Below are 26,109 nucleotides of genomic sequence, written 5' to 3'. Positions count from 1 at the left end.
GTTGTTTCCAACACGTTGACCAGCCAATACTTGTGTTGTTTTTACACACACCTGTAACAGCAGTGTGGTCTAGTCACAGACTTGAAGGATTCTGCCTCCATGAGTCATTGTCTGATACTGTATGTGTCAGTTATAAACTTTACTGGAAATTCCCTTCAACTGGAGTGGATGGAGCAAGCGGGGATTGCTCAATAAAGTGCTGTAGTAATTGCAGCAATAATTCTGTGTTTCCTCATAAGGGTTCTGTCAGAATTTAATAGGAATTTTAAGAGGAATTTTAACCAAATAAACAACGCTAGACCGCACTTGTCTTGATCTGAGACCTGTTCCCAGAATGATTCAAAAGTACATAAAAAGTCAGTCGGTCTATCTTGAAATATGAATACATGGGAATATGCAATGTCATTGAAGTAACAGAGCAAAATACCACCCCAACACATTCTATGTGATCCCTATCTATAGAAGGAATTAATCCCATCCAAATACAACCCTATCCAATTGCATTCCTCTCCATCCCACCTTATCGTGTTAAGCGGTATTCCATTCTGTGCCACACTATTCAATACCCCACTATCCTATCCCATTTTATCTCACCCCTTTAGAATTCTACTCTCCTCTACACGGTTCTATCATGTCCAGTTTCAATCCCATGTTATCCTATTGTTCCCTCCGAGCCTCAGGACAGAAACCCATTCCTCAGTGAGATGGCCTCTCCTCCTACCCTCTCTTAGAATAAGTCATTCGGAGTAGTAATGCTAGCCTGCTTTGTCTATCACACAGCTCCAGGAAAGCTCCTTCCTTCCACAATTACTTTTGTACCCACAACCCATGGGGCTTTAACTTTGGTTAACTGAAGACCGCCCGAGTGCACAGACAGCAGGACATTTTAAGACCAGCGATTTTGGATTCCACTAGAACCAGGAATGGCTCCTTTCAATGTCCATTATTTCAAAGGGACACGCCACTTGACATTCCTTTGGAAGTTCACAGGAAGTCTGCCACAATGGGGGCAAATAGCCAGAGGATTGTTGTTAACAGGCGGAGACAAAGAGAGGTGAGGGTCGGGGCAAGAGGAAGTAGTGGGGAGGTGTTAAAAACAAACAATGCTTTTAATGAGGGTGTCCACATTCAAGGGGAAACTCAAACATGCCTTTAACACCTTGTTGACCTTGCGCCCGGCCCTATTACATACGTCAGGCGACAGGTAGCCTAGTTGTTAGAGCGTTGGTCCAGTAACCGAAAGGTCGCTAGATTAAATCCCTGAGCTGAATAGGTAAACATTTGTTGTTCTGCCCCTGAACAAGTCAGTTAATCCACTGTTCCTAGGCCGTCATTGTAAATAAGAATTTGTTCTTAACTGACTTGCCAATTTAATAAACATATTACAAATCGCCATCCAGACAACTTGGCTATGTTAATAAAAAAAAGTATGTTTAAGAATATCCACCACCACTCAAAACGTGGAATGTGTGCTTTAATAAAGGCGGGACAGTGAATCCCAGGGGACACACACCAGAGGAAATGCATGATCAGGATGTTGGATGTAATTTAAACAGAGAGTAATGAGCTGTGGGCTGCGTTCAGCAAGGCACTACGTAGTGGAATGTATTATGTAGGACTGTTGTTTTCACCTTCCCCAATTTTGAAAATGCCAATGTTTATTAGGTTTGCCTGGGAGGTTTTGATGTGTTGCCAAGAATACCCTTGCTTCCAAAGACCCTGATTCTAACATCAGAAGCTTCATCCGACAATCAACATTTCCTTCAAAATATGGACTGGAGACTTGAGTTGTTGGTTCAGCTTCCTCCCTCTCCCAGCCTCACCTTAACCACGAGAAGTAAAAATAAAAGACTAAACTTTCTCAGAACAAGTGCCTGAAGCCATTTTCCACATACCGGCAGAGAGGTTGGCAAAACAATTGGCTAACTACGAGTTTTGATTTTTCAGTAGTCCTTTGAAGTTTCTGGCCAGTGTTTATGGTTGCTGAAAGGTCAGTAAAGGAGAAGGGTCAGTATGCATTTGTCACAGTTAGTTTCGGGCTATATACTCAACATCCACGCTAATTTGGGGGCCAGTCTGAAAGGCAGATTCCATCTTCACAGCCTTTTGGTCCATAAGTAACAAATAGGATCCATTTACATAGACATTGAGTCCATTGGGGTGGCAGCGTAGCCTAGTGGTTAGAGCATTGGACTAGTAACTGGAAGGTTGCATGTTCAAATCCCTGAGCTGATTGGGGAAGGTAGCTTTCTCCTGGCATCTGCAAAACCTAGATTAGCCCGCCAGACTGCCAGTTGGTGAAGCGTGATTCCTCACTCCAGAGAATGCATTGCTACACCTCCAGAGTCCAATGGCGGCAAGCTTTTACACCACTCCAGATGACACATGGCATTGCACATGGGGATCTTAGGCTTGTGTGCGGCTGCTCAGCCTTGGAAAAACAATTCATGAAGTTCCCGAAGAACAGTTCTTGTGCTGAAATTGCTTCCAGAGGCAGTTTGGAACTTGGTAGTGAGTTTTGCAACCAAGGACAGATTATTTTTATGCGCTATGTGCTTGAGCACTCGGCGGTCCCGTTAGGTCAGCTTGTGTGGCCTACCACTTCGCTGTTGAACCGTTGTTGCTCCTAGACTTTTCCACTTCACAATTAAAGCACTTACAGTTGACCGGGGCAGCTCAAGCAGGGCAGAAATTTGACGAACTAACTTTTTGGAAAGGTGGCATCCTATGACGGTGCCACGTTGAACGTCACTGAGCTCTTCAGTAAGTCTATTCTACTACCAATGTTTGTCTATGAAGATTGCATGGCTGTGTGTTCAATTTTATACACCTGTCAGCAACAGGTGTGGCTGAAATAGCCAAATCCACTCATTTGAAGGGGTGTCCACATACCTTTGTATATATAGTGTTTTTGAGATTTGACCCCATTGTCCAGCAGGTGCTACTGTTTGGAATTCTCTACCACTCTGCATCATGTATTGCATTAGGCACAAATCCTTTTTATGTCCTGGTCACGGGGAAGACTGAAGCCACAGATTGCAATGGACAGCTGCCTACAGTATATACACCTCTCCTCACCGCACTCTGTCTCCTAACTGCTCCCCAGGTGCCGATGACTCGCAGGCAACCCCCCCCTGATTCAGAGGGGTGGGGTTTAATGCTGAGGACATATTTCAGTTGAATGCATTCAGTTGTGCAACTGGCTATCCACTTTCCCTTCCCTTCCCTTCCTGCTGAGATGCTCATCTCACACACAAGTCAGTGGCTACACTCGTCACTAGATACATATAGATTAGTTGTGTAGAGCCCTGAATCTATAGACTTTTTCATTAGCTGAAACCTATAGCGCCATATGGACTGAATGGTTACATGCTCAGTTGGTTACATGCACAGTTGGTTACATGCACAGTTGGTTACATGCACAGTTGGTTACATGCACAGTTGGTTACATGCACAGTTGCCCTTGAATGAAATGTGTCAAAACAAATCTATAGATGTATATTACTACACACTAAATATCTGCAACAGTATAATATCAGACAGACAATGAGAGATGTTTGGAAACTAGGAATATTTACTTAAGTCTTAGACATTGTCAGCATGTTTTCATCTTTATGACTTGTTTAGGCCTATGTAACTCCTGCCTGCTTATTTCTCTATAATGGATCGCTGAGTTTTGTTTATGATCAGGAACAAATGCATAAGCATTGATGTTCCAACTCCATAACACGCCATCCTCATGGTTGTGAGTAGAACTGCAGTTATTCAGTTCGTCCTCCACCTCCCCCATTGGAACCGTGTGGTTTACGCTTTTGATCCCCGAGGGACCTTGCGCGCTCTACATTCCAGGCATTCCGACTTCAGTCTCTGCTCAGTTACTTATTATCTCTCTGTGCTCGACAACCATGTCAGTGTTGAGCAAGTTCCGAAAAGAGTAGACCACAACTCCTTGTGGAAGGACGAGAACGATTTAAACGAAACCTTGTGGATTACTTTGGCTTAATTTATTTTTAAGTTATTAAAAACTTTTCGCTGGAATGCGAGTGTGAACTGGTAAGAATTGTTACGTGTGTGTGTATGGGAAATGTGCGCTTTCGGCTACTTTGTAACATTTAAGCCTTGAATTGTAGCCTAATACTCAGCCATTGTGCGTAAACACAAGTTCACAGAAGTTATATTACTTCTGTGTACGCTACACCATGAGTACTTGTTGGTTCCTATTCCTAAAACTATTTCTATGTTTCTAGAGCGATGTGCTTGGCTCCTCTTTTAGAATGGAATTTCAAATGCAAGTTTTCCCTTCGTCGCAAAGTTACTTCTATGAAACTTTTCACGAACAACAAACATTTTATCCATAATGTTATGGATTTAACTAATGTAGTAGTATTTGTTTTTAAAATTGAAATAGTGAAGCGCATACGGTATTAATTGACACAAGGCAATGCATGTAATGACATCTCTCAAAAGTAGTGATTATATTGTGTATTTTTACTTGACTACCTGTAGGCCTTGAGGAATGTATGGGCTTAAAAAAAAAATATTAGTAGTTTTTTGCAGTCTACATTATTCTACAGTAATGTTTTGAATGACCGCACACCATTTGTGTTATCATGCAAATTATTGACTGGCCTGTTAATGTTGTATATGATCAACTATCCAGTTTTAGGTGTAGGCCTATTTGCCAGTTCTTATTACCTGTATTCTTATTGATTCTCATTGTTTTTCATATTTCAGTTTCATGGTCATCCATAAACACCTTGTCTACCCCTGATCACCAGCTTCGAACAACGGAACCAACATGGCGTCTACAGAAGAGCCGTCTGGCACGGTCCTGCACCGCCTCATCCAGGAACAACTACGCTATGGCAACCCCACAGATGCCCGCACCCTCCTGGCCATCCAGCAGCAGGCACTGCGCGGAGGCAGTGGAGGGGCCCATGGCGGAGGACCTGGGAGCGGAGCAGAGGAGGGCCCCAGTGGAAGCCCCCGCTCTTCCCTGGAGAGCCTCACCCAGGAGGACTCCTCATTCCTCCAGCTGTCCGCCCGTCAGGAGCCCCAGGGCCAGGAGCACCATGGAGACTACCAGCACTCGGAGAGCAGCTACCAGCTCTACCAGCTCCACGGAGAGGAGCTGCCCACCTACGAGCAGGCCAAGGCCCACTCCCAATACCTGGCTCAGCATTGGGCACCCGCCCCGGCCCCCCACAAGCAGCTCTGCGAGGGGACCCTCCTGCGTGATGCGGACTACCGTGCAGCGGAGGAGCTGATTGAGTTAAAGCGAGGGCACGTGCGGTCACTCAGCGAGCGTCTCCTGCAGCTGTCTCTGGAGAGAAATTGTGCCATGGCGAAGTCGGAGGCGGCGAAGAGCTCCTCACAGAGCTACCCAGAGCTGGGTTACTACGCCCCCCCACAAGGCCTCCAGGACCAACACACCCCACACCCAGAATACTCATCGGTTACCATTATGTCCCAGGGTTATATGCCCAACCACGCTCAAGAGCCCCAGTGTGTGTACAGGGACATGCCCCAGTCACTCCAGATCCAGCAGCACAGGTACTAAGGCATTTCAGCAAGTGTGTGTGTGTTGGACATATAGAAAGATCATGCAAAAGTGTACCCACCGTTTGATTGTCATTGCCCTGAATCAACAGCCATCACACATTTCATAGTGGGTTAATTTCTGTGGGCAAAGCCGTACGCATAATGGACTTCAAGCCGTGTGTCATTGGCTATATGTCATCGGTGCCTTGCATTCCAAACCTCCTAGCCTGCGTTATGAGTCATTACATGCGCAGGTTGGAATTCCAATTGCCTTTCTGAGAACACTTTGGAAGCCAACCAACCTAGGGTGGAGTTGATGTGTTCATTCTAATATAGGGTGCTTGTAATACCTAGGATGCTTAACAAATGTAGGTTGCTCACGTAACCACGGTTCTATGAGCTAAGGGGCTATGTTAGTCACGCTCATCGAAAGACTGTTGTAGTTGTAAATCTTTGGATATCTAGTGAACTCAACAACACACGTCCCTCCTCACAGGTATGCGGGCCCAGGCAGATTTGAGCCAAGGCAGATGGACCTGCTGGTGCTGGAGAACGAGGGGCTGAGACAGGAGCTGGAGGGCCACCGAGAGAAGGCCTGCCGCATCCACAAGGTAAGAACAGTTCTCCTTTTTTGTCCATCTCGAAGATGGCGACGTGACATTGGAATGGTTTGTGCCGTTGTATGCGTGAAGGACTGATGTTAATTTTGGAGGACCTATTCACGAGATACAGGACAGGTGCATATCACACTTTTTTTGCGATTTCCTCGTTCATCAATGCATGATGAACTTTGAGTTACGCAAAACACTTAACTTCTCAAGTTGGCATGCCCATACTGAAGAACAAAGTCCTGAAGTCCACAACATGTGCCACTTAATGAAGGGAATGGAGGAAACACAAGCCATGTAGCACTGTGCAGCGACCCCAGACACACTCCCCTATCTGTATATGGGAGATCATCACAACAGCTGCTACCATTGGCTGTACATAGAGACCCCATAGAGCCCAGAGGCTGTTACTGTATCCACACTCCCTGCATTGTTCTGCAGATGGGGGTCGTGCGTATGTGCTTGTGTGCCCTTTAGTTCCAGAGGCCATAGATTTTCGGTCCTATCCAGGGAATGTCAGACAGCAGTCGATGGGTTTGTGACCCCTGGCACAGCTGACATGCTCAGAGTGCCGAGACAGAGACATTCTGCTAGCCGTGGCAGGTGGCAGGTCTGTGTGTGTCAACTGAAAGGACTCTATTGTACTTTGATCCCACTGCATTTTCACTTTTCATCAATCATCCTTTTTTTAATCCTCTTTTACTGTCATCCTCTTTAAACCCCATTTGTTTTCGTCACTTTTCGCGTCTCTTTTCGACCCTTTTTATTGACCAGCTCATAAAATGTTCCTGACAAAACTGTTTACTCCTCTTGACAACCCCATGTCAGTATGTTATTGTCTACTATTATGAATCAAGATGGTGGCAACAACACTGACTGATAAGACTATCTTGGTACATAGAGCTAGATTGAGGACTCATCTTTAAAATGGTGGAAGCCCTTGATGGCAATGCCCATGCTAAAACGGGTTATATCCATCTTTCTATCTCTATGGTGAATGCATACACTGCTGCTGGTCTCCTTTTGGAGTTACATCACCCCACCCCTTGTGCTCCCTCAGCCTTAAAGAATGATAATTAGCAGGGTTGGAAAGTTTCCCCGGACTGTCGGGCCACAGGCCTGAGTAGACATGCCCGAGTGGCTGCTGTAATGGTGGGCGTCTCTGCTTTTCCACTTCTTTGCCTGTTTCAGTTTCCACAGGCACAGGCATGCACACGTTTCCCACACTGGCAACCTGCCCAGACTCCATCTCTCTCTCTGTGTGAGTGAACTAGCCACACCTGGAAGGCAAGCGTGATTGTTAGCTCCCAGGAATGCAGATATAAATCAGCCACACACACACAGGGAGTGGTGTTTGCTCAAATTCCTCTGGATTATACTCGTATAGTGCTTGTACTGTAGACTGATTGTATGTAGACTGTGCTCATATGTACAGAATGTGCTCCCAGGGATATTTATGTATATATGCCCATATGTATATACAGTTGAAGTTGGAAGTTTACATACACTTAGGTTGGAGTCATTAAAACTAATTTTTCAACCACTCCACAAATTTATTGTTAACAAACTATAGTTTTGGCAAGTCGGTTAGGACATCTACTTTGTGCATGACCCAAGTAATTTTTCCAACAATTGTTTACAGACAGATTATTTCACTTATAATTCACTGTATCACAATTCCAGTGGGTCAGAAGTTTACATACACTAAGTTGACTGTGCCTTTTAAGCAGCTTGGACAATTTCAGAAAATGATGTCATGTCTTTAGAAGCTTCTTATAGGCTCATTGACATCATTTTTAGTCAATTGGAGGTGTACCTGTGGATGTATTTCAAGGCCTACCTTCAAACTCAGTGCATCTTTCCTTGACATCATGAAAATCAAAAGAAATCAAGACCCAAGAAAAACAATTGTAGACCTCCATAAGTCTGGTTCATCCTTGGGAGCAATTTCCAAACGCCTGAAGGTGCCACGTTCATCAAACAATGGTATGCAAGTATAAACACCATGGGACCATGCAGCCGTCATACCGCTCAGGAAGGAGACACGTTCTGTCTCCTAGAGATGAACGTACTTTGATGCGAAAAGTGCAAATCAATCCCAGAACAACAGCAAATGACCTTGTGAAGATGCTGGAGGAAACGGGTACAAAAGTATCTATATACACAGTAAAACGAGTCCTATATCGACATAACCTGAAAGGCCGCTCGGCAAGGAAGAAGCCACTGCTCCAAAACCGCCATAAAAAAGCCAGACTACGGTTTTCAACTGCACATAGGAACAAAGCTTCTACTTTTTGGAGTAATGTCCTCTGGTCTGATGAAACAAAAATGGAACTGTTTTGCCATAATGACCATTGAAAGGTTTCGAGGAAAAAGGGGGAGGCTTGCAAGCCGAAGAACACCATCCCAACCGTGAAGCACGGGGGTGGCAGCATCATGGTGTAGGGGTGCTTTGCTGCAGGAAGGACTGGTGCACTTCACAAAACAGATGCCATTATGAGAAAGGAAAATTATGTGGATATATTGAAGCAACATCTCAAGACATCAGTCAGGAAGTTAAAGCTTGGTCGCAAATGGGTCTTCCAAATGGACAATGACCCCAAGCATACTTCCAAAGTTGTGGCAAAATGGCTTAATGACAAAGTCAAAGTGTTGGGAGTGGCCATCACAAAGCCCTGACCTCAATCCTATAGAGAATTTGTGGGCAGAACTGAAAAAGTGCGTGTGAGCAAAGAGGCCTACAAACCTGACTCAGTTACACCAGCTCAGTCAGGAGGAATTGGCCAAAATTCACCCAACTTATTGTGGGAGCTTGTGGGAGGCTACCTGAAACGTTTGACCCAAGTTAAACAATTTAAAGACAATGCTACTAAATACTAATTGAGTGTGTGTAAACATCTGACCCACTGGGAATGTGTTGAAAAACAAAAAAAATTAAAGCTGAAATAAATCCTTCTCTCTACTATTATTCAAACATTTCACATTCTTAAAATAAAGTGGTGATCCTAACTGACGTAAGACAGGGAATTTTTACTAGGATTATATGGCAAAGGTGTACGTTAACTTCTGAATTAAACTTATTTCTAAGCCTGAACCAACACCCCCACCCCCTGCATCTCCAACGCATATAAAGATATTAAACCAACAAACAAGATGGCTGACCAAAAATGTCCTCCTTTCCCCTCTTCCTTCTATCTGTCCATTCAGTTGGAGCAGGAGGTCCAGAGGGTATCCAAGGCCCATGAGACTCTGCTGCAGGGCAGCTGTAAGAGGGAGAGCCTGGAGCAGACCTTGAGGAGAAAACTGGTGGACGAGATCAGGAGGCTGCAGGAATTCAACAGAGACCTCCGGGGTAAGGACTACAAATAACACAAGCTCTCTGGTTTGTTAGACATTGACTGGCCAGGCTTGTTTGTATTTCGCTCATGCCCCAAAACTGGTCCAAAACCATTTTGGGGGATTATAATGGTTTATATTATAGTGGGACTGGTGGCATGGAAATATTTTCGCAAATCTGTTTTAGTGTAAGTGTATAGCAGTTTAGAAATGCTTCCAGTTTTCCTAAACTTTAAATATTTGCGTTACAGAAAGCCTGGAGAATGCGAGAACACACGCCGCCAAAGAAGTGGAAGCTGCCGACCACAACCAGCACATCATGACCAAACTGCTCGAGCAAAGTAAGTGTGTCATCCATTCCATCTCTCTCACACCAGTCCAAGTCTTAGACCTTCAGCCATGTCCCAGGATTGGAGCATAGCATAGCACGGCACCTTGTAGCCAAGTTACATCCTCTATGCAGGAATTTTAGTTGTATAACCTCCGCTTATCTGGTGAGAACGCCTCAACAGTAAACACGTGTAGCCTAGTGGTTAGAGCATTGGGCAAGTAACTGAAAGGTCGCTAGTTTGAATCCCAGAGCAGGTGAGTGAATTTGTCCATGTACCTTTGAACAAGGCACTTAGAGCAATTAGGGTTATCATCGCTGCTGATAATGGCTGACCCTAACCTTGACTCCCCTCTCTGAGGGTGTCTTGGGAGTTTGGATATGCAAAAAAAAGGACAAATATAAGCACCCACCAAATTATTATAATGTATTATCGGAAAAGGAACTATTAATGACAAAATACAGTTGACCTAACATCAGGTTCCTAGGGTTGTTGATTTACGTTGTCATTTTAAGCAGTGGGCCTTACCCAAGGCTAGATGGGGTTGGAGGTGTACAGCCTTGGTTTGAGGAATGTTTCTTGTTAAGTGGGTCAAAGGGATAGGGGCTGCCCGCATCACTTCCTCTTCCTTCCCCCTTGACATTCCACGAGTGCTTGGGCAAATGAAGACCATCTGCCATGATGGGTGAATGCTGGGACGTATTAGCAGGGTTAAAGCGATGGTGGTGTGCTGGCTTAAGACAGTCCAAGCTCTCATTTTCACCTTAGAAATAGCTCCATGTGGCCTTAGAATAAGACTGGTTTTCAGGTCTCGTGTTCAGCCCAGTACACAACACTAGCTTTTCATTGATGTATCTTCTAAATGTATCCTATGTGTGAATGTTGTACAGTTTGTAGCTTTTTGGCTATACCATATATAACCTTCTCTTCTCCTCTTTCTTCTCCTTCTCTTCTCCCCTCTTCTCATTCTTTCCTCCCATCAGACGAGGAGCAGCAGTTTGAGCGTGAGCGTGCAGAGAGAGAACTCCAGCGGCTCCGCAACTCCGCCGAGGAGCAGTGCCTGAGGGCTGAGCAGCTGGAGGAGGCCCTGGAGGCCCAGCGGTGCAGGGGACGGCAGCTGGAGGAGGAGCTGCGCCTCAAGCGGGCCTACGTGGAGAAGGTGGAGCGGCTGCAGAGCGCCCTGGCTCAGCTGCAGACCACCTGTGAGAAGCGCGAGGGCCTGGAGATGAGGTTGAGGACGGGCCTGGAGCTGAAGAGCCTGAGGGCGCAGCAGAGGCAGTCTCACCCGCCGGGCGTGACGGTGGGCCACCTGCACGAGCGTCTGAGGGAGAGAGAGGAGTGTATCTTAGCCCTGGAGGCAGACGTGGTGCGCTGGGAGCAGAAATACTTGGAGGAGAGCATCATGAGGCAGTTCGCCATGGACGTGGCCGCCAGCGCCGCTGCTCAGAGGTGAGGGTCAGAGGTGAAACGTTAAGGGATCGATCCCTCAAGGGTTGTGTTCTGTGTGCACATACAGGAGAAAACATTTTCAAAACATGTAGGCTAAATACGTTTTTTTTACTTTACATTTTTACCTGCATCCATTTCCTAAAGGAATGTATTTCCTCTGTTCCAGAGACACAACCATCATCAACCATTCCCCCTGCCACTCTTCCAACAACAGCTTCAATGAGGTCCTGCCTGTATCTGACTACAGAAACCAGGAGATGGAAAACCGGTATAAAGATGACACTTTTTAAAAATTAATTTTTATCTATATTATTCAGAATTTATAGTATTATTGATGTTATGATACTTTGTATAATAAGTTTAATGTACTTTGTTGCATCAGATGGCGACGATTAGAGATCTCACTCAATATTTCTCCTGTCAATAGGATCTGTGCTCTCCACACCCAAATTCTGGAGAAGGATGCTGTCCTCAATATCCTCCACCAGCATTTGCACCAGGAACAGATCAAGAAGGATGGGTCTTGTTTGCCTGCCGCCACGTACACTCCTGTCAGCACGGCCAAGTGCACCAGCATAAACAAAAGTAAGGATGAGGGTCAGAGACGAAAAAACCACAACACCTTTTTTATCTATTACTTGTGCTTCTGCATTGCTTGCTGTTTGGGGTTTTAGGCTGGGTTTCTGTACAGCACTTTGTGACATCTGCTGATGTAAAAAAGGCTTTATGAATACATTTGATTGATATTACTCAAGGGGTCCCTCAGGGCTCTGTTCGGGGGCCACTGTTGTTCTCTACATACATGCAACATAATCAAATATTAAGTAAGGAGTTATTGTAAAATATAATAGTAATGAGCATTGAAGTGGATTGAGGTTAGAATGACAGCACCTGTTTATCAATGAAATGCGTGCCAGTGGCTGATCTCTTTCATGTACTGTGTTGTAGGTAAGAGTTTGTCAGACGACCAGACTCTCTCTCTTCTCCGGTGCTCCTCCCCAGCTCACCCCAGCCAGAGCTGTGGATCAGAGGATGGAGCTAAGGCCAAGAAGCCAGCCACTGGTTCTAACCTCAGCATTGGTGAGTAGTCTATCTCTCTATCACTCAAACAAACACACAGTCACCCAAACCTTTCTCTGTAACTGCATCACATGCTGTGCCCTGGCAGTCATTGATTTACCAACCATACTCCCATAGAAAAAGCCAATCGGCGATGGCTCTGTAGGTTAGAGGTCATTTGTGGGCTGCCGGAATGTGCTATGTTGTCGCACTTAGACCCGAGGATTGACTACATGTGTTTACCCGACTGGATCATCCCAATTTGGAAACGTCAGCATGTTTCTTTGGTTTCAGATAATGAGCTGTAACTGTGGCTTATTTTTCCACTGTTTCCACTCCTCTAACACGTTTTCCCTCTTCTATTTTAAAGACATCGCTGCTGCGCAACATCATCGTGCCTCCTCCTTGAACACATTAAGAGGCCTGGATGACTTGGAGGCAGTGGAAATCTTCATTTGAGGAATACATTTGATCCTTGACAAGAGATTCACTCGAGGGTAGTGAACTCTCGGAAGCTGTGCAGAGCAACTGACTAAGCCAATGGTTAGAGTTTCTCTGAAAAATGGACAGAAGACAAGAATGTTGAAGAATGAGAGGCCTATGTGTGGAATAAGGACGTGGGCTTTCACATTTAGAGGGGAGCGGTGCTCTTCCTCGATCTCTTTCTCTCTTAGCCAGATGGCTGCAGGCTAGCTGTCTTGGTATATGAGATTGTGAAACTTTCGAGGTACTTGTGACAGTATTTCAGTTTTGTAACGGGAAACATCCCACTGTACTGTCAGTGTATGCCAAAGTATTTATATTTTCTGTGTACAACGAGTTCAGGAACTTATTCCCAAATATGAACTGAAAGCTTCACGCTTTTCCAAATAACCTTGTCTGTAGAATTTATCTTTGGACTTTTGACTGGCATTCCCACCCTGCGCAAAAATGTGCCCACAATCTGGCCACATTCCTGTGCCATGGAATTCTTCAGAGTTAGGAGAACAACTCTCCCATCTCTATAATTGAATAGAAATGCCAAAATCTTAATGTTCATATTTTCCTTTGCCATATTCCCTAAGCCCCAGTAGCTGTCTCTACCACAGGAGGTTGGTGGCACCTTAATTGGGGACTGTGTCATGGTAATGACTGGAGTGGAATGGAAAAAAATACATAAATGCATGGTTTCCATGTGTTTGCCATTCCGTTTGCTCCGTTCCAGACATTAGTATGAGCCGTCCTCCCCTCAGCAGCCTCCACTAGTCTACAGATTTATAAATAGTTGTGATACAGTATGCAATATATATAGTCTGGTTTTTCTATTCCGACTTCTAAACATGAAGCCTGGCAAGACCATTCTCAGCCTGGGGAGGGTGAAGAGTTTGTTTTATTGCTTTTCATCGATTAGTTTTTTTTGTATTATTCTTCATGTGTATTTTCTGATGTGGTGAATCCGCTGGTCAGATTCACCACATTGATTAAGCTGCAAACTACACCATTTGGTTTTCGTTTACTGTGAGCCTTTTTCTGAACTAACAGGTTAATATATTTTATACAGACGTTTCTCTAATTATTTTAGATATGTTGTGCTATGAACAGAATGCCAAAGATTATTTTTTTTGTGTTTTGTAATTTATGTGCAGACAATCATGGTTATGTCCAGCTGTCCAACAGATAAAGCGTTGACCTCAAGCAAAGACATTTCTGTTAACTCCTAACAATATGAAGGTTGTGAATTTGAATTCAAACATTTCATGAAGCAATAAAATATTATAATATATAGTTCCTGTTTGACTTTGACATGTTTTATTCCTGAAAAAAAACAACGATTTATTTGAGTATGAATTTGAAAATTTGTTCTGTTGGCGGTTTTATTTTCTTTACACTTTTTATTTCCCTCACTTTACCTCTCATCTTCTCTTGACACATTCATTCTTTCCAGAGAGTGAGAGAAACCAAGAAAGAGAGAAATAATGAGGGCTCTTGTTAGTTAATGAAGGAAAACTAGGAAAAACTCTCTAGAAAGGCCAAAACCTAGGAAAAACCTAGAGAGGAACCAGGCTATGAGGGGTGGCCAGTCCTCTTCTGGCTGTGCCAGGTGCAGATTATAACAGAACATGGCCAAGATGTTCAAATGTTCATAAATGACCTGTATGGTCAAATAATAATAATCACAGTAGTTGTCGAGGGTGCAGCAAGTCAGCACCTCAAAAGTAAATGTCAGTTGGCTTTTCATAGCCGATCATTAGGAGTATCTCTACCGCTCCTGCTGTCTCTAGAGAGTTGAAGACAGGTAGCATGTCCGGTGAACAGGTCAGGGTTCCATAGCCGCAGGCAGAACAGTTGAAACTGGTGCAGTAGCATGGCCAGGAGAACTGGAGACAGCAAGGAGTCATGCCAGGTAGTTCTGAGGCATGGTCCTAGGGCTCAGGTCCTCCCAAGAGAGAGAATTAGAGAGCATACTTAAATTCACACAGGACACTGGAGAAGTACTCCAGATATAACAAACTGACCCTAGCCCCACGACACAAACTACTGCAGCATAAATACTGGAGGCTGAGACAGGAGGGGTCAGGAGACACTGGCCCCATCCGATGATACCCCCAGACAGGGCCAAACAGGAAGGATATAACCCCACCCACTTTGCCAAAGCACAGCCCCCACACCACTAGAGGGATAACTTCAACCACCAACTTACCATCCTGAGACGAGGCCGAGTATAGCCCACAAAGATCTCCGCCACTGTACAACCCAGGGGGGGGCGCCAACCCAGACAGGAATATCACGTCAGTGACTCAACCCACTCAAGTGACGCACCCCTCCTAGGAAAGGCATGAAAGAGCACTAGTAAGCCAGTGACTCAGCCCCTGTAATAGGGTTGGAGGCAGAGAATCCCAGTGGAGAGGGGAACCGGCCAGGCAGAGACAGCAAGGGCGGTTCGTTGCTCCAGAGCCTTTCCGTTCACTTTCACACTCCTGGGCCAGACTCCACTCAATCATAGGACCTACTGAAGAGATGAGTCTTCAGTAAAGACTTAAAGGTCTCTCACATGGATAGGCAGACCATTCCATAAAAATGGAGCTCTATAAGAGAAAGCCCTGCCTCCAGCTGTTTGTTTAGAAATTCTAGGGACAATTAGGAGGCCTGCGTCTTGTGACTGTAGCGTACGTGTAGGTATGTATGACAGGACCAAATCGGAAAGATAGGTAGGAGCAAGCCATGTAATGCTTTGTAGGTTAGCAGCAAAACCTTGAAATCAGCCCTTGCCTTAACAGGAAGCCAGTGTAGGGAGGCTCGCACTGGAGTAATATGATCAGATTTTTTGGTTCTAGTCAGGATTCTAGCAGCCATATTTAGCATTAATTAAAGTTTATTTAGTGCTTTATCTGGGTAGCCGGAAAGTAGAGCATTGCAGTAGTCTAACCTAGAAGTAGCAAAGCATGGATTAATTTTTCATTTTTGGACAGAAAGTTTCTGATTTTTGCAATGTTACGTAGATGGAAAAAAGCTGTCCTTGAAACAGTCTTGATATGTTCGTCAGAAGAGAGATCATGGTCCAGAGTAACGCAGAGGTCCTTCACAGTTTTATTTGAGACGACTGTACAACCATCAAGATTAATTGTCAGATTCAACAGAAGATCTCTTTGTTTCTTGGGACCTAGAACAAGCATCTCTGTTTTGTCCGAGTTTAAACGTAGAACGTTTGCAGCCATTCACTTATGTCTGAAACACAGGCTTCTAGCGAGGGCAATTTTGGGGCTTCACCATGTTTCATTGAAATGTACAGCTGTGTGTCATCCGCATAGCAGTGAAAGTTAACATTATGTTTTTGAATGACATCCCCAAGAGGTAAAATATATAGTGAAAACAATAGTGGTCCTAAAACGGAACCTTGAGGAACACCGACATTTACAGTTGATTTGTCAGAGGACAAACCATTCACTGAGACAAACTGATATCTTTCCGACAGATAAGAATTAAACCAGGCCAGAACTTGTCCGTGTAGACCAATTTGGGTTTCCAATCTCTCCAAAAGAATGTGGTTATCGATGGTATCAAAAGCAGCACTAAGGTCTAGGAGCACGAGGACAGATGCGGAGCCTCGGTCTGACGCCATTAAAAGGTAATTTACCACTTTCACAAGTGCAGTCTCAGTGTTATGATGGGGTTTAAAACCAGACTGAAGCATTTCGTATACATTGTTTGTCTTCAGGAAGGCAGTGAGTTGCTGCGCAACAGCTTTTCATTTTTTTTGAGAGGAATGGAAGACTCAATATAGGCCGATAGTTTTTGATATTTTCAGGGTCAAGGTTTGGCTTTTTCAAGAGATGCTTTATTACTGCCACTTTTAGTTTGGTACACATCCGGTGGATAGACAGTTGTTTATTATGTTCAACATTCCACGCACAACAAAATAGACTACACGTGTAGTAACGTTGAGTGCTTTACCACCCCTGTGTGTGCCAATACATTATGTGCAGTACAGTTATGAGTCGGGTCTGTTTACATAGTCCCATAGGTCGGCGCACAATTGGCCCAGCATCGTCCAGATTAGGGGAGAGTTTACCCGGGGGGTAGGTCGTCATGCTAAATAAGAATTTGTTCTTAACTGACTTGCCTAGTTAAATAAAGGTAAAATAAAATAAGGATATGAGCCTTCTGTCATTTGATAGAGGGTTACAGTGCATTATTCACTGTTTGAAATGGGGTTTGTAACAAATCATTTTCCAAATTTTTTGTTCAGAACAGAACCAATATTTTTTGTTTGTTCTGATCCAACAAGCAAAATAAAATTCTGAACCGTTTTGAACAAAAAAAATATGGAATATCGTTTATATCGTTCCTATTTGTTCCTTTTTAAACGTCTGAAAGCTCGACATTAAATTACTTTACCATTCAGTGCAAATAGAGCAGCTTGCTATAGAGCGGGCAACCTATAGGCCTAGTTGTTTACATGCATTAGACATAAGTGTTGGGCGCGAGATGCGACGGAAATTTTGCAGGTGGGGTGGAGAGAGGGCGGAGGAGGCTTGACTCGACATACATTATCTGTATTTATTATATTTAAAAAATAATGGTTCTGTTCCAGAACAAGATATATCCCTTTTGTTCCCAGTTCTGATTCTGTTCCTCGAAAAATGTAGTTGTTTTAGGTTCTGTTCCATAAAACCGGTTCCAACTTCCAACCCCTGGTTTGAAAGGGAAGAGCGCTCCGCATTGGCCTGTATTGGTTTTACTTGGGTTGTGTTCAGAATGGAGAAAACATTTTGAAATTGAGTGAAACGGGAAGATACTACCTGAATGTGTCGAATAACAACTCAGATTTTTACCAAATATATTGCTACGGGTGTGTCCTACTGTACATGACCCAGCTGTCATAGCTAGTCTGTACACCACAATGAGGTTTCTGAGTAGAGGACAATGACAGATAATGTGCTGGGGTACGGCAGAATGACAGATTCACTCATGTGACTCAATGTGCCCTGTGTGTCTTTGTGTGTGTGTGTCATTTTCAGTGTCAGACAGACCTTGCTATAGTTTTGACTAACTCTAGTGAGCAAGGACGTTAAATGTTCAGATTGTATAGTATCAAGACTACACATATCAGTATATCAAGACATATCAGTATGTCAACATATGTCAGTATATCAACACCGGTGGCAGTTGGTGCTGTTTAAGATTAGTGAGGATTATACATATTTTAATGAGCATGGACTTATTTCTGTTACAGCATATTGGAGCACAGTATTCCGGATAGTAGCTCATAAGGTCTTATTCGGGATAAGCTGTTTACATGCACTTTTGATATCCCGCTCCTGTATCCAAGAATAAACAGAATATTCCTCATTTAACTATATGGGTTAAATGTAATAGTAAGTGAAATATGGACACTGACTGTCGGCCTATAACCTCTCACAAATTTTGCACAGGACCAATCTTTCCACTGTTTTGGAGTTATTGTGTTTTCTCCCTGGTTCCTAAAGGAAACAGACAACTTTACCGGTGTTAACTAGATTACTAATACATTAATTCTATCGATGTAAGACTGATGAGCACTACTTTTGTTTGTCTTCTGGGGCAACAAGTTATGACAGAAGAGAAGCTGAATGTATCTAAATGTAGTTGACAAACAAATGGCCGAACTAATGCCAGAAATTATAATATGGCCTACCAAATGTTGGAAATAATAAGCAGAAACATGTCCAAATTAAGGTTGAAAGTGGCCAATAGTAAATTATAGTAAATGAATTATAGTAGGCTAAAGTATTTTGGACTTATTATGGTGGACGAAGCTGCACAGGTAACCTACTTTTTGAGTTGATTTGTTTGACAATCAGATGGAAACATCACACAATATCCATGATATGTTAAACTGAGCCTGACCACAAAAACAACAGTAAACAGGATAAGATGTTTACATGACACAGTCTCCTGTCTTCGATCAGTATATCCCAGGCATCTTATCTGGGTTTCTCATATATGGAATACAATATTTTTTGTGTTATTGTAAACGTGATATGTTTATATGAGTCAACTCAAAAACAAAATACTTGAGAATTCCAAATAATAACGGAGGAAAAACTTTACAAGACAAACCTTCATACCATAACCGCTAACCACTACCCACAGCCTACGTCGTTATCAGCATATTACCTAGCATATTATCTAAAGTAATGTCATAGTCAACATAGCTACTAGAACTAACGTGTTAGTAAACCCACTACAATCACGCAGTACAGTGTACAGCAAGCAGTTTAGCAGTTATACCGGCGGGCCACTGGTAGCAATAAATTAATAAAACTGAACATTTACCTTGACTTGGAGAGTTCCAGTGTTGGATAGCCCTAGCCAGCTAGCTAACATAAATTACATTCCTCTCTGTTTGAGCTGAGTGTTTGAGTAGAGTAGGTTAAATTAGCTAGCTTCATTAGCTAGCTAGGTAAGTGGAGGGGAAAGTGGAAAAAAATACAACAAAATGCTCTCTCTGATTCTCCTTCATTTTTTAAGGAATGAATAAACTGATCAACTCTTGTCTTTTCTCTCTCTTTGTCAACTACTATCCACATTGTATGTACTGCAGTGCTAGCTAGATGTAGCTTATGCTTTCAGTACTAGATTCATTCTCTGATCCATTGATTAGGTGGACAACATGTCAGTTCATGATGCAAGAGCTCTTGGAGGACGTCCTCCGAAAGACGTCATAATTACTGTGCAAGTATGTGGAAGGAGGTGAGAAACATCAGCCTCCAAGGTTTTGTATTGAAGTCAATGTCCTCAGAGGAGGACGGAAAATAGCTGTTCTCCGGCTACACCATGGTGCTACCCTACAGAGTGTTGTTGAGGTTACTGTAGACCTTCATTGCAAAACAGTGTGCTTTAATCAGGTATTTGGTGACGTGAACCTATTTAGTCTAGTTTTATCTAAAAAGCATAACTTTTTTAATGTTTCACTTTTTTATGAAATTCACTGAGTAGGATGGTCCTCCCCTTCCTCCACCGGTCAACAGTGTAATGAGTGTGTGAATGTTGTATTGCTTGATAGCTGTGGCTATGAGTTTATGTTGACCTCCATGTACCCTGAGCTGTTCATACTTCTATGAGTTCCAGTTTCATCTGATTCATAGGGATGACTGAGGAACACACTCTCATCAGTTGTGCAACCGACCCACAGATAGAGAGCTGTCTTTCCTCTAAGTCAAGTCAGAAGCACTTCTAACTTTAATCTAACTTTATTTGTCGCATGTGCCGAATACAACAAGTGTAGACCTTAACGTAAAATGCTTCCTTACAAGCCCTTAACCAACAGTACAGTTCAAGACAGAGTTAAGCAAATAAACGAAAGAAAAAAATAATAAAATGTAACACGGTACCGAGTCAATGTGCGGAGGTACAGGTTAGTCGAGGTAATTTGTTCATTTGTCCATGATGTTGATTTTCACACAGGCAATGTTACTGTCACAGACAGAACAATGAGCCAGATATTTCACCAGATGTGTAAATGTGAAGCATCCGGTTGGTGTTTCCACTCACTACCAAATATGGTGATGAGAGGAAGCCAAGTGGATCAGCAGTGGGAGAAGATGGAGCTTGATGAATTTTGGTTGACATTCTGCACATTTTCTCATCGATGAAACATTTGATCTCAGTACAGTTTTCTGTTTCCAAGACTTTACTCTTTGCCAAAGTTTTAAAAAATGGCTTTGTTTAGAAGGAGTGAATTGAGTTATTGCACTCGCACACTTCATAGAGTAGACGTTCCCTAACAGAAATATGCAAATACATGCTAGAATGTGCTAATTGGCTCTCACTAGCTTGTGCTTGGCTCTGCCCACTTCCTTGCTTGTTCTGCCAACTATGATTAATTTACTCCCATTGGAAACGACAGGCTCTGGTCTATCTTGGGTTAGTTATAAAAAATCTTTGTTGATAGTTTGATAGAGGTTGGATGTTTATAGCACCTCAACAAGCATGGACTTGGCAGGGCCCTCCCTTATATAAGCGGCAGGGTAGCCTAGTGCTTAGAGAGTTGGACTAGTAACCGGAAGGTTGCAAGTTCAAACCCCCGAGCTGATAAGGTACAAATCTGTCGTTCTCCCCCTGAACAGACAGTTAACCCACCGTTCCTAGGCCATCATTAAAAATAAGAATCTGTTCTTAACTGACGTGCCTAGTTAAATAAAGGTAAAAATAAAAGCCCATACAGGAAATTTGATGGCAAGATCAGTCTGATTAGATATTAGATAAGAGCAGGCAAGCTTCTATAAGAACTGGTGGTATGCGAGTGGCTATCAATCTCATTTACGGACTGAGTGAGTTTTTCTTCCCCCTTGCACTGACAGTAGTTTGAGGAGCCGCCAACATTCCTTCTGTTTCACTGAAAGGCGGTTGGCATGTTTCAACAAAGGTTCTCTTTCCTGGATTTTTACATGATGAAGAAAGATCGTAATGTTGACGGGGTCACGGGTGAAATTCCGCAACGGGGCTAGCATGTCAGGAGATGTCAGAGCAAATGTATTTTGACATTCTTCTTCTGTTGCTCAACCACTTGAAAGCTCTTCTTCAACCTCAACCAATTGTCCTTAGAGGATCATATCGGTTGTGTTATACACGGAGATCATTTTTGTACACTTTGTTTTTGTAACATTTGTTTATTCTCTGAGCCCTTTACTGTTTTACAACACATTCCTAATAGTTCAGAAGATTCTTTGTAGTTTGAGGGCTTAGAATACTGATGGGAAACACTAATATAAGAGCAGTGAATTGAAAGGGAAGAGCTTTGGAAGTCAAACCGAGCTTGGCCTGGTTCCGCCTCCACCAAACTATAGTTCCTGGAACCATGCTCAAAGGACAATGTGTAAAGAAGATAACTGAGCCAGCACAGTATGGTTTGGGTCGGAACTATGGTGTGAATCAGGCACTTGATATTAGATGTTTGTGAACAACTATAAATACCTGGGTGTCTGGCTAGACTGTAAACTCTCCTTCCAGACTCATATTAAACGTCTCCAATCCAAAATGAAATCTAGAATCGGCTTCCTATTTCGCAACAAAGCCTCCTTCACTCACGCCGCCAAACATACCCTCGACTTCGGCGATGTCATTTACCAAATAGCTTCCAATACTCACCAAAGCCCCTTATACCACCCACCACTGCGACCTGTATGCTCTAATCGGATGGCCCTTGCTACATATTCGTTGCCAGACCCACTTGCTGCTCCATCTCAGCTCACTGGTCACGACAACAACACCCACCCGTAGCACGCACTCCAGCAGGTATATCTCACTAACACCTCATTTGGCTGCCTTTCCTTCCAATTCTCTGCTGCCAATGACTGGAATGAATTGCAAAGATCACTGAAGCTGGAGACTTATATTTCCGTCACTAACTTTAAACATCAGCTATCTGAGCAGCTAACCGATCGCTGCAGCTGTACACAGTCCATCTGTAAATAGCCCACCCAATCTACCTACCTCATCTCCATATTGTTTTTATTTACTTTTTTACATCAGTATTTGTACTTTCACATCATCATCTGCTCATCTATCACTCCAGCGTTAATTTGCAAAACTGTAATTACTTCGCTACTATGGCCTATTTATTGCCTACCTCATGCCATTTCCACACACTGTATATAGGCTATCTTGTTTTATTGTGTTATTGACTGTATGCTTGTTTATTCCATGTGTAACTCTGTGTTGTTGTTTGTGTCGTACTGCTTTGCTTTATCTTGGCCAGGTCGCAGTTGTAAATTGGAACTTGTTCTCAACTAGCCTACCTGGTTAAATAAAGGTGAAATAAAAACAAAATACAAAATTAGAGTCCAATCTTTACATTGAGCTAATCAACATGTGTTTCCCCAACTGATTTTATTTGGATCCCCAAGTTTTTTGAGCAACATTTTTTAAACAAATATAAAACCTTCTGCACATAGAAACTTGCTACAATGGTCCAATTTGATACATCTTTAATACTGTTAAACAGACTGTTTCAGTGTGATTTGCCTCGAAGCTAGCATAGATGTAGTTTAGCTCGTCTGATAGGCTCGTGTCACTGGGCAGTTATTGGCTGTGCTTTCCTTTCTAGTCTGTAATGATTTGCAAGCCCTGCCACATCCGGCGAGCATCAGAGCTGGTGTTGTACGATTTGATCTTAGTCCTGTATTGACGCTTTGGCTGTTTGATGGTTCGTCGGAGGGCATAGCTGGATTTCTTATAAGCTTCCGGGTTAGAGTCCAGCACATTGAAAGCGGCAGCTCTAGCCTTTAGCTCAGTGCAGATGTTGCCTGTAATCCATGGCTTTTGGTTGGGGAATGTACGTACGGTCACTGTGGGGATGAAGTCATCAATGCACTTATTGATGAAGGCAATGGCTGATGTGGTGTACTCCTCAATGCCATCGGAGGAACCCCGAAACATATTCCAGTCTGTGCTAGCAAAACAGTCCTGTAGTTTAGCATCTGCTTCATCTGACCACTTTTTTATTGATCTAGTCACTGATGCTTCCTGCTTTAATTTGTGCTTGTAAGCAGGATTCAGGAGGATAGAATTATGCTAAATGGAGGGGGAGCTTTGGGCGAGGGGCGAGGGGAGCTTTGTATGCATCTCTGTCTGTGGAGTAAAGGTGGTCCAGAGTTTTTTCCCTCTGGTTGCACATTTAACATGCTGATAGAAATTTGGTAAAACGGATTTAAGTTTCCCTGCATTAAAGTCCCCGGCTACTAGGAGCGCCGCCTCTGGGTGAGCGTTTTATTGTTTGCTTATGGCGAAATACAGCTCATTCAAGGCTGTCTTAGTGCCACCCTCAGTCTGTGGTGGTATGTAAACAGCTATGAAAAATACAGATGAAACTCTCTAGGTAGATAGTGTGGTCTACAGTTTATCATGAGATACTCTACCTCAGGTGGGCAATAGCTCGAGATTTCGTCAGATATCGTGCACCAGCTGTTATTTACAAAAATACATAGCCCCCCGCCCCTTGTCTTACCAGATGCCCCTTTTCTGTCCTGCTGATACAGCGTATAACAAGCCAGCTGTACGTTGATAGTGTCATCGTTCAGCCACGACTCCGTGAAGCATAAGATATTACAGTTTTGAATGTCCCCTTGGTAGTTTAATCTTCCGCGTAGGTCATCTATTTTTTTCTCCAAAGATTGCACGTTTGCTAGCAGAATGGATGGAAGTGGAGGTTTATTCGATCGCCTACGAATTTTCAGAAGGCAGTCTGCCCCCTGCGCCCTTTTTCCCACCTCCTCTTCACGCAAATCACGAGGATCTGGGCCTGTTCCCAAGAAAGCAGTATATCATTTGCGTCGGGCTCATCAGACTCGTTAAAGGAAAAAAGGATTCTGCCAGTCCGTGGTGAGTAATGGCAGTCCTGATGTCCAGAAGTTATTTTTGGTTATAAGAGACGGTAATGGCCACATTATGTACAAAATAAGTTAAAAAATAAGTTACAAACAACTAAAGAAAATAAACGCAAATAAACAAACAAAAAACACAATCGGTTGGGGACACATAAAACGTCAGCCTTCCCTGGCGTCATTGTTACTCTACTGTATATAAGGGAGATGGAGTTGAACAGGTTATAATTGTAACCATGGTGAATTCAATAATGTTTGTAAATCTATCAAAAGTAGAGAACTTTTCAGACCGTGAGTGGTCTTCCCTGAGGGGAATATTTTCCCTTAGAAAATTCCACTAAATGTAATTTTTTCCCCCGTTAAATAATGAAACAACTATAAAAAATGAAATTTCCCTGCCAGACAAGGATTGTCCCGACTTACAGTATAATCCTTGAAAGGGGAAAGCGATCCAAGAGAGAAAAAAGAATGCTTAATTGTTCATTTATTTATATTCCAAACATTAGCCAACACAAATAAATACGGAATATTTCAGCTAACTGCCTTTGTCAAAGGATGGGCTCACTGCTCTGTGCTGGTTGGAATGCTGTGAAGTGTAACAGCATACCTTTAGACCATCCCCTCACTCGGGCGCGAACCAGGGACCCTCTGCACACATCAACAACAGTCACCCACGAAGCATCGTTACCCATCGCTCCACAAAAGCCGCGGCCCTTGCAGAGCAAGGGGAACCACTACTTCAAGGTCTCAGAGCAAGTGACTTCACCGATTGAAACGCTATTTAGCGCGCAACGCCGCTAACTAAGCTAGCCGTTTCACATCCGTTACAGAAGCAATATCATTTCCAGTCATCTCTGTTTTATGTATGCACAAACCAGTTGGAATGTGTAATATTTAGGTCTTCCAAACACAGATTGTGTCCAATAAAGTCCCCATGCAGCGCTCTGGTGGGGCTGAGTTAATAGAAGGTTGTTGTGGTACTTTCAGTGGTGAGATTGACTCACTTTCCCAAGGGAAGACATATCCAGTGTTGATTAATGGACATCTGGAACAACTTTCAGAGCCCAGGTCTGCTCCAGCAAATAGGGATTTCTAAAACACCCAAAGGAGAAATGGATTGACGTAGCCGCACGCCATTTGTCTTTCTTGTTGTCGAACCAAAACATATTTTGGACATTGGGTAATTAAGGTGTAATGTGTTATGGTGGCTTTAGAGCCGCAGGGAGGAAACACGCCCCACCTATTAGCCTACTAAAGCCAAAAGCTGTTAAAGAGCAACTGCCCCTAAAACCCAACTAATCCATTTGAAAACGGCCTGTGTGGCATTGATATGAGTCCGAAACATTTATTCTAGTGTCAAAATTTACTACATAGTCTAAATAGGATAATTTTGGTATAAAGTTAGTCTAATCCAGTCTCATTCAAAACAGAGTTTAGAACCTGTGAGTGCGTCACAATGGGTAAATGAAGGTTGGGTTTGGATTACAATTATGTCAACAATTCATGCCCACGTTTGCCTATTAACACATAGTGGCACTGTGTTTTCTGGGAAAGGACTGGGCGAGTTTTCTTTGCATGGCCCAGTGCCCCAGGCGGGCAGAAACCTCTCCTTAGGAGGAACAATTGAATGATTGAAAAGGAGCAAACCCGGCCCACCAAAGGCACTGGGTCACACAAAACAAACTCTTCTCGAGACAAGACAGGTGTGTTTAGTACTTGCCCTTGCTCAGGAAATAACTACTGTAGTGAAAATGGGCTTTCCATAACCCTCATGAAACTACTCTAGATACACCAGTATAGTTTTGTAATGTTCGGTAGGAAAACAGTAGTGTTTCCAGTAATAATCAGGTAGAGTTTTTACTAATTGATGTTGATAGTAAATAAGTAGTCACAACACTATAGCCAGATTACACAGCTTTTTTGCAACAGTAGAAGAAGACAAAA

The 26,109-nt window shown here is 43.3% G+C and overlaps 1 protein-coding gene across 2 annotated transcripts; it reads left to right on the top strand.

Annotated features, from left to right (window-relative positions):
- The first annotated feature begins 3,778 nt into the window (after positions 1–3,778).
- LOC135558469 (angiomotin-like 2a) lies at positions 3,779–14,089 on the top strand. 2 transcript variants are annotated; one of them, XM_064992282.1, is made up of 10 exons: positions 3,779–4,053; positions 4,779–5,553; positions 6,038–6,152; positions 9,357–9,501; positions 9,737–9,826; positions 10,798–11,263; positions 11,430–11,531; positions 11,691–11,848; positions 12,212–12,343; positions 12,693–14,089. In XM_064992282.1, the coding sequence occupies exons 2-10, from the start codon at positions 4,799–4,801 to the stop codon at positions 12,779–12,781; spliced, it is 2,052 nt and encodes a 683-aa protein (XP_064848354.1). In that variant the 5' UTR covers positions 3,779–4,053; positions 4,779–4,798; the 3' UTR covers positions 12,782–14,089. The 2 variants fall into 2 exon arrangements, with proteins under 2 accessions (XP_064848354.1, XP_064848353.1); XM_064992281.1 differs by having other exon boundaries at positions 3,781–4,053; positions 4,735–5,553.
- Positions 14,090–26,109: the final 12,020 nt, after the last annotated feature.

Source organism: Oncorhynchus masou, chromosome 17 (assembly GCF_036934945.1).
Source record: "Oncorhynchus masou masou isolate Uvic2021 chromosome 17, UVic_Omas_1.1, whole genome shotgun sequence".
In the NCBI taxonomy this organism is placed as follows: domain Eukaryota; kingdom Metazoa; phylum Chordata; class Actinopteri; order Salmoniformes; family Salmonidae; genus Oncorhynchus; species Oncorhynchus masou.
The sequence above is the reverse complement of the archived record's forward strand: the minus strand, read 5'-3'. Positions and strand labels throughout refer to the sequence as shown.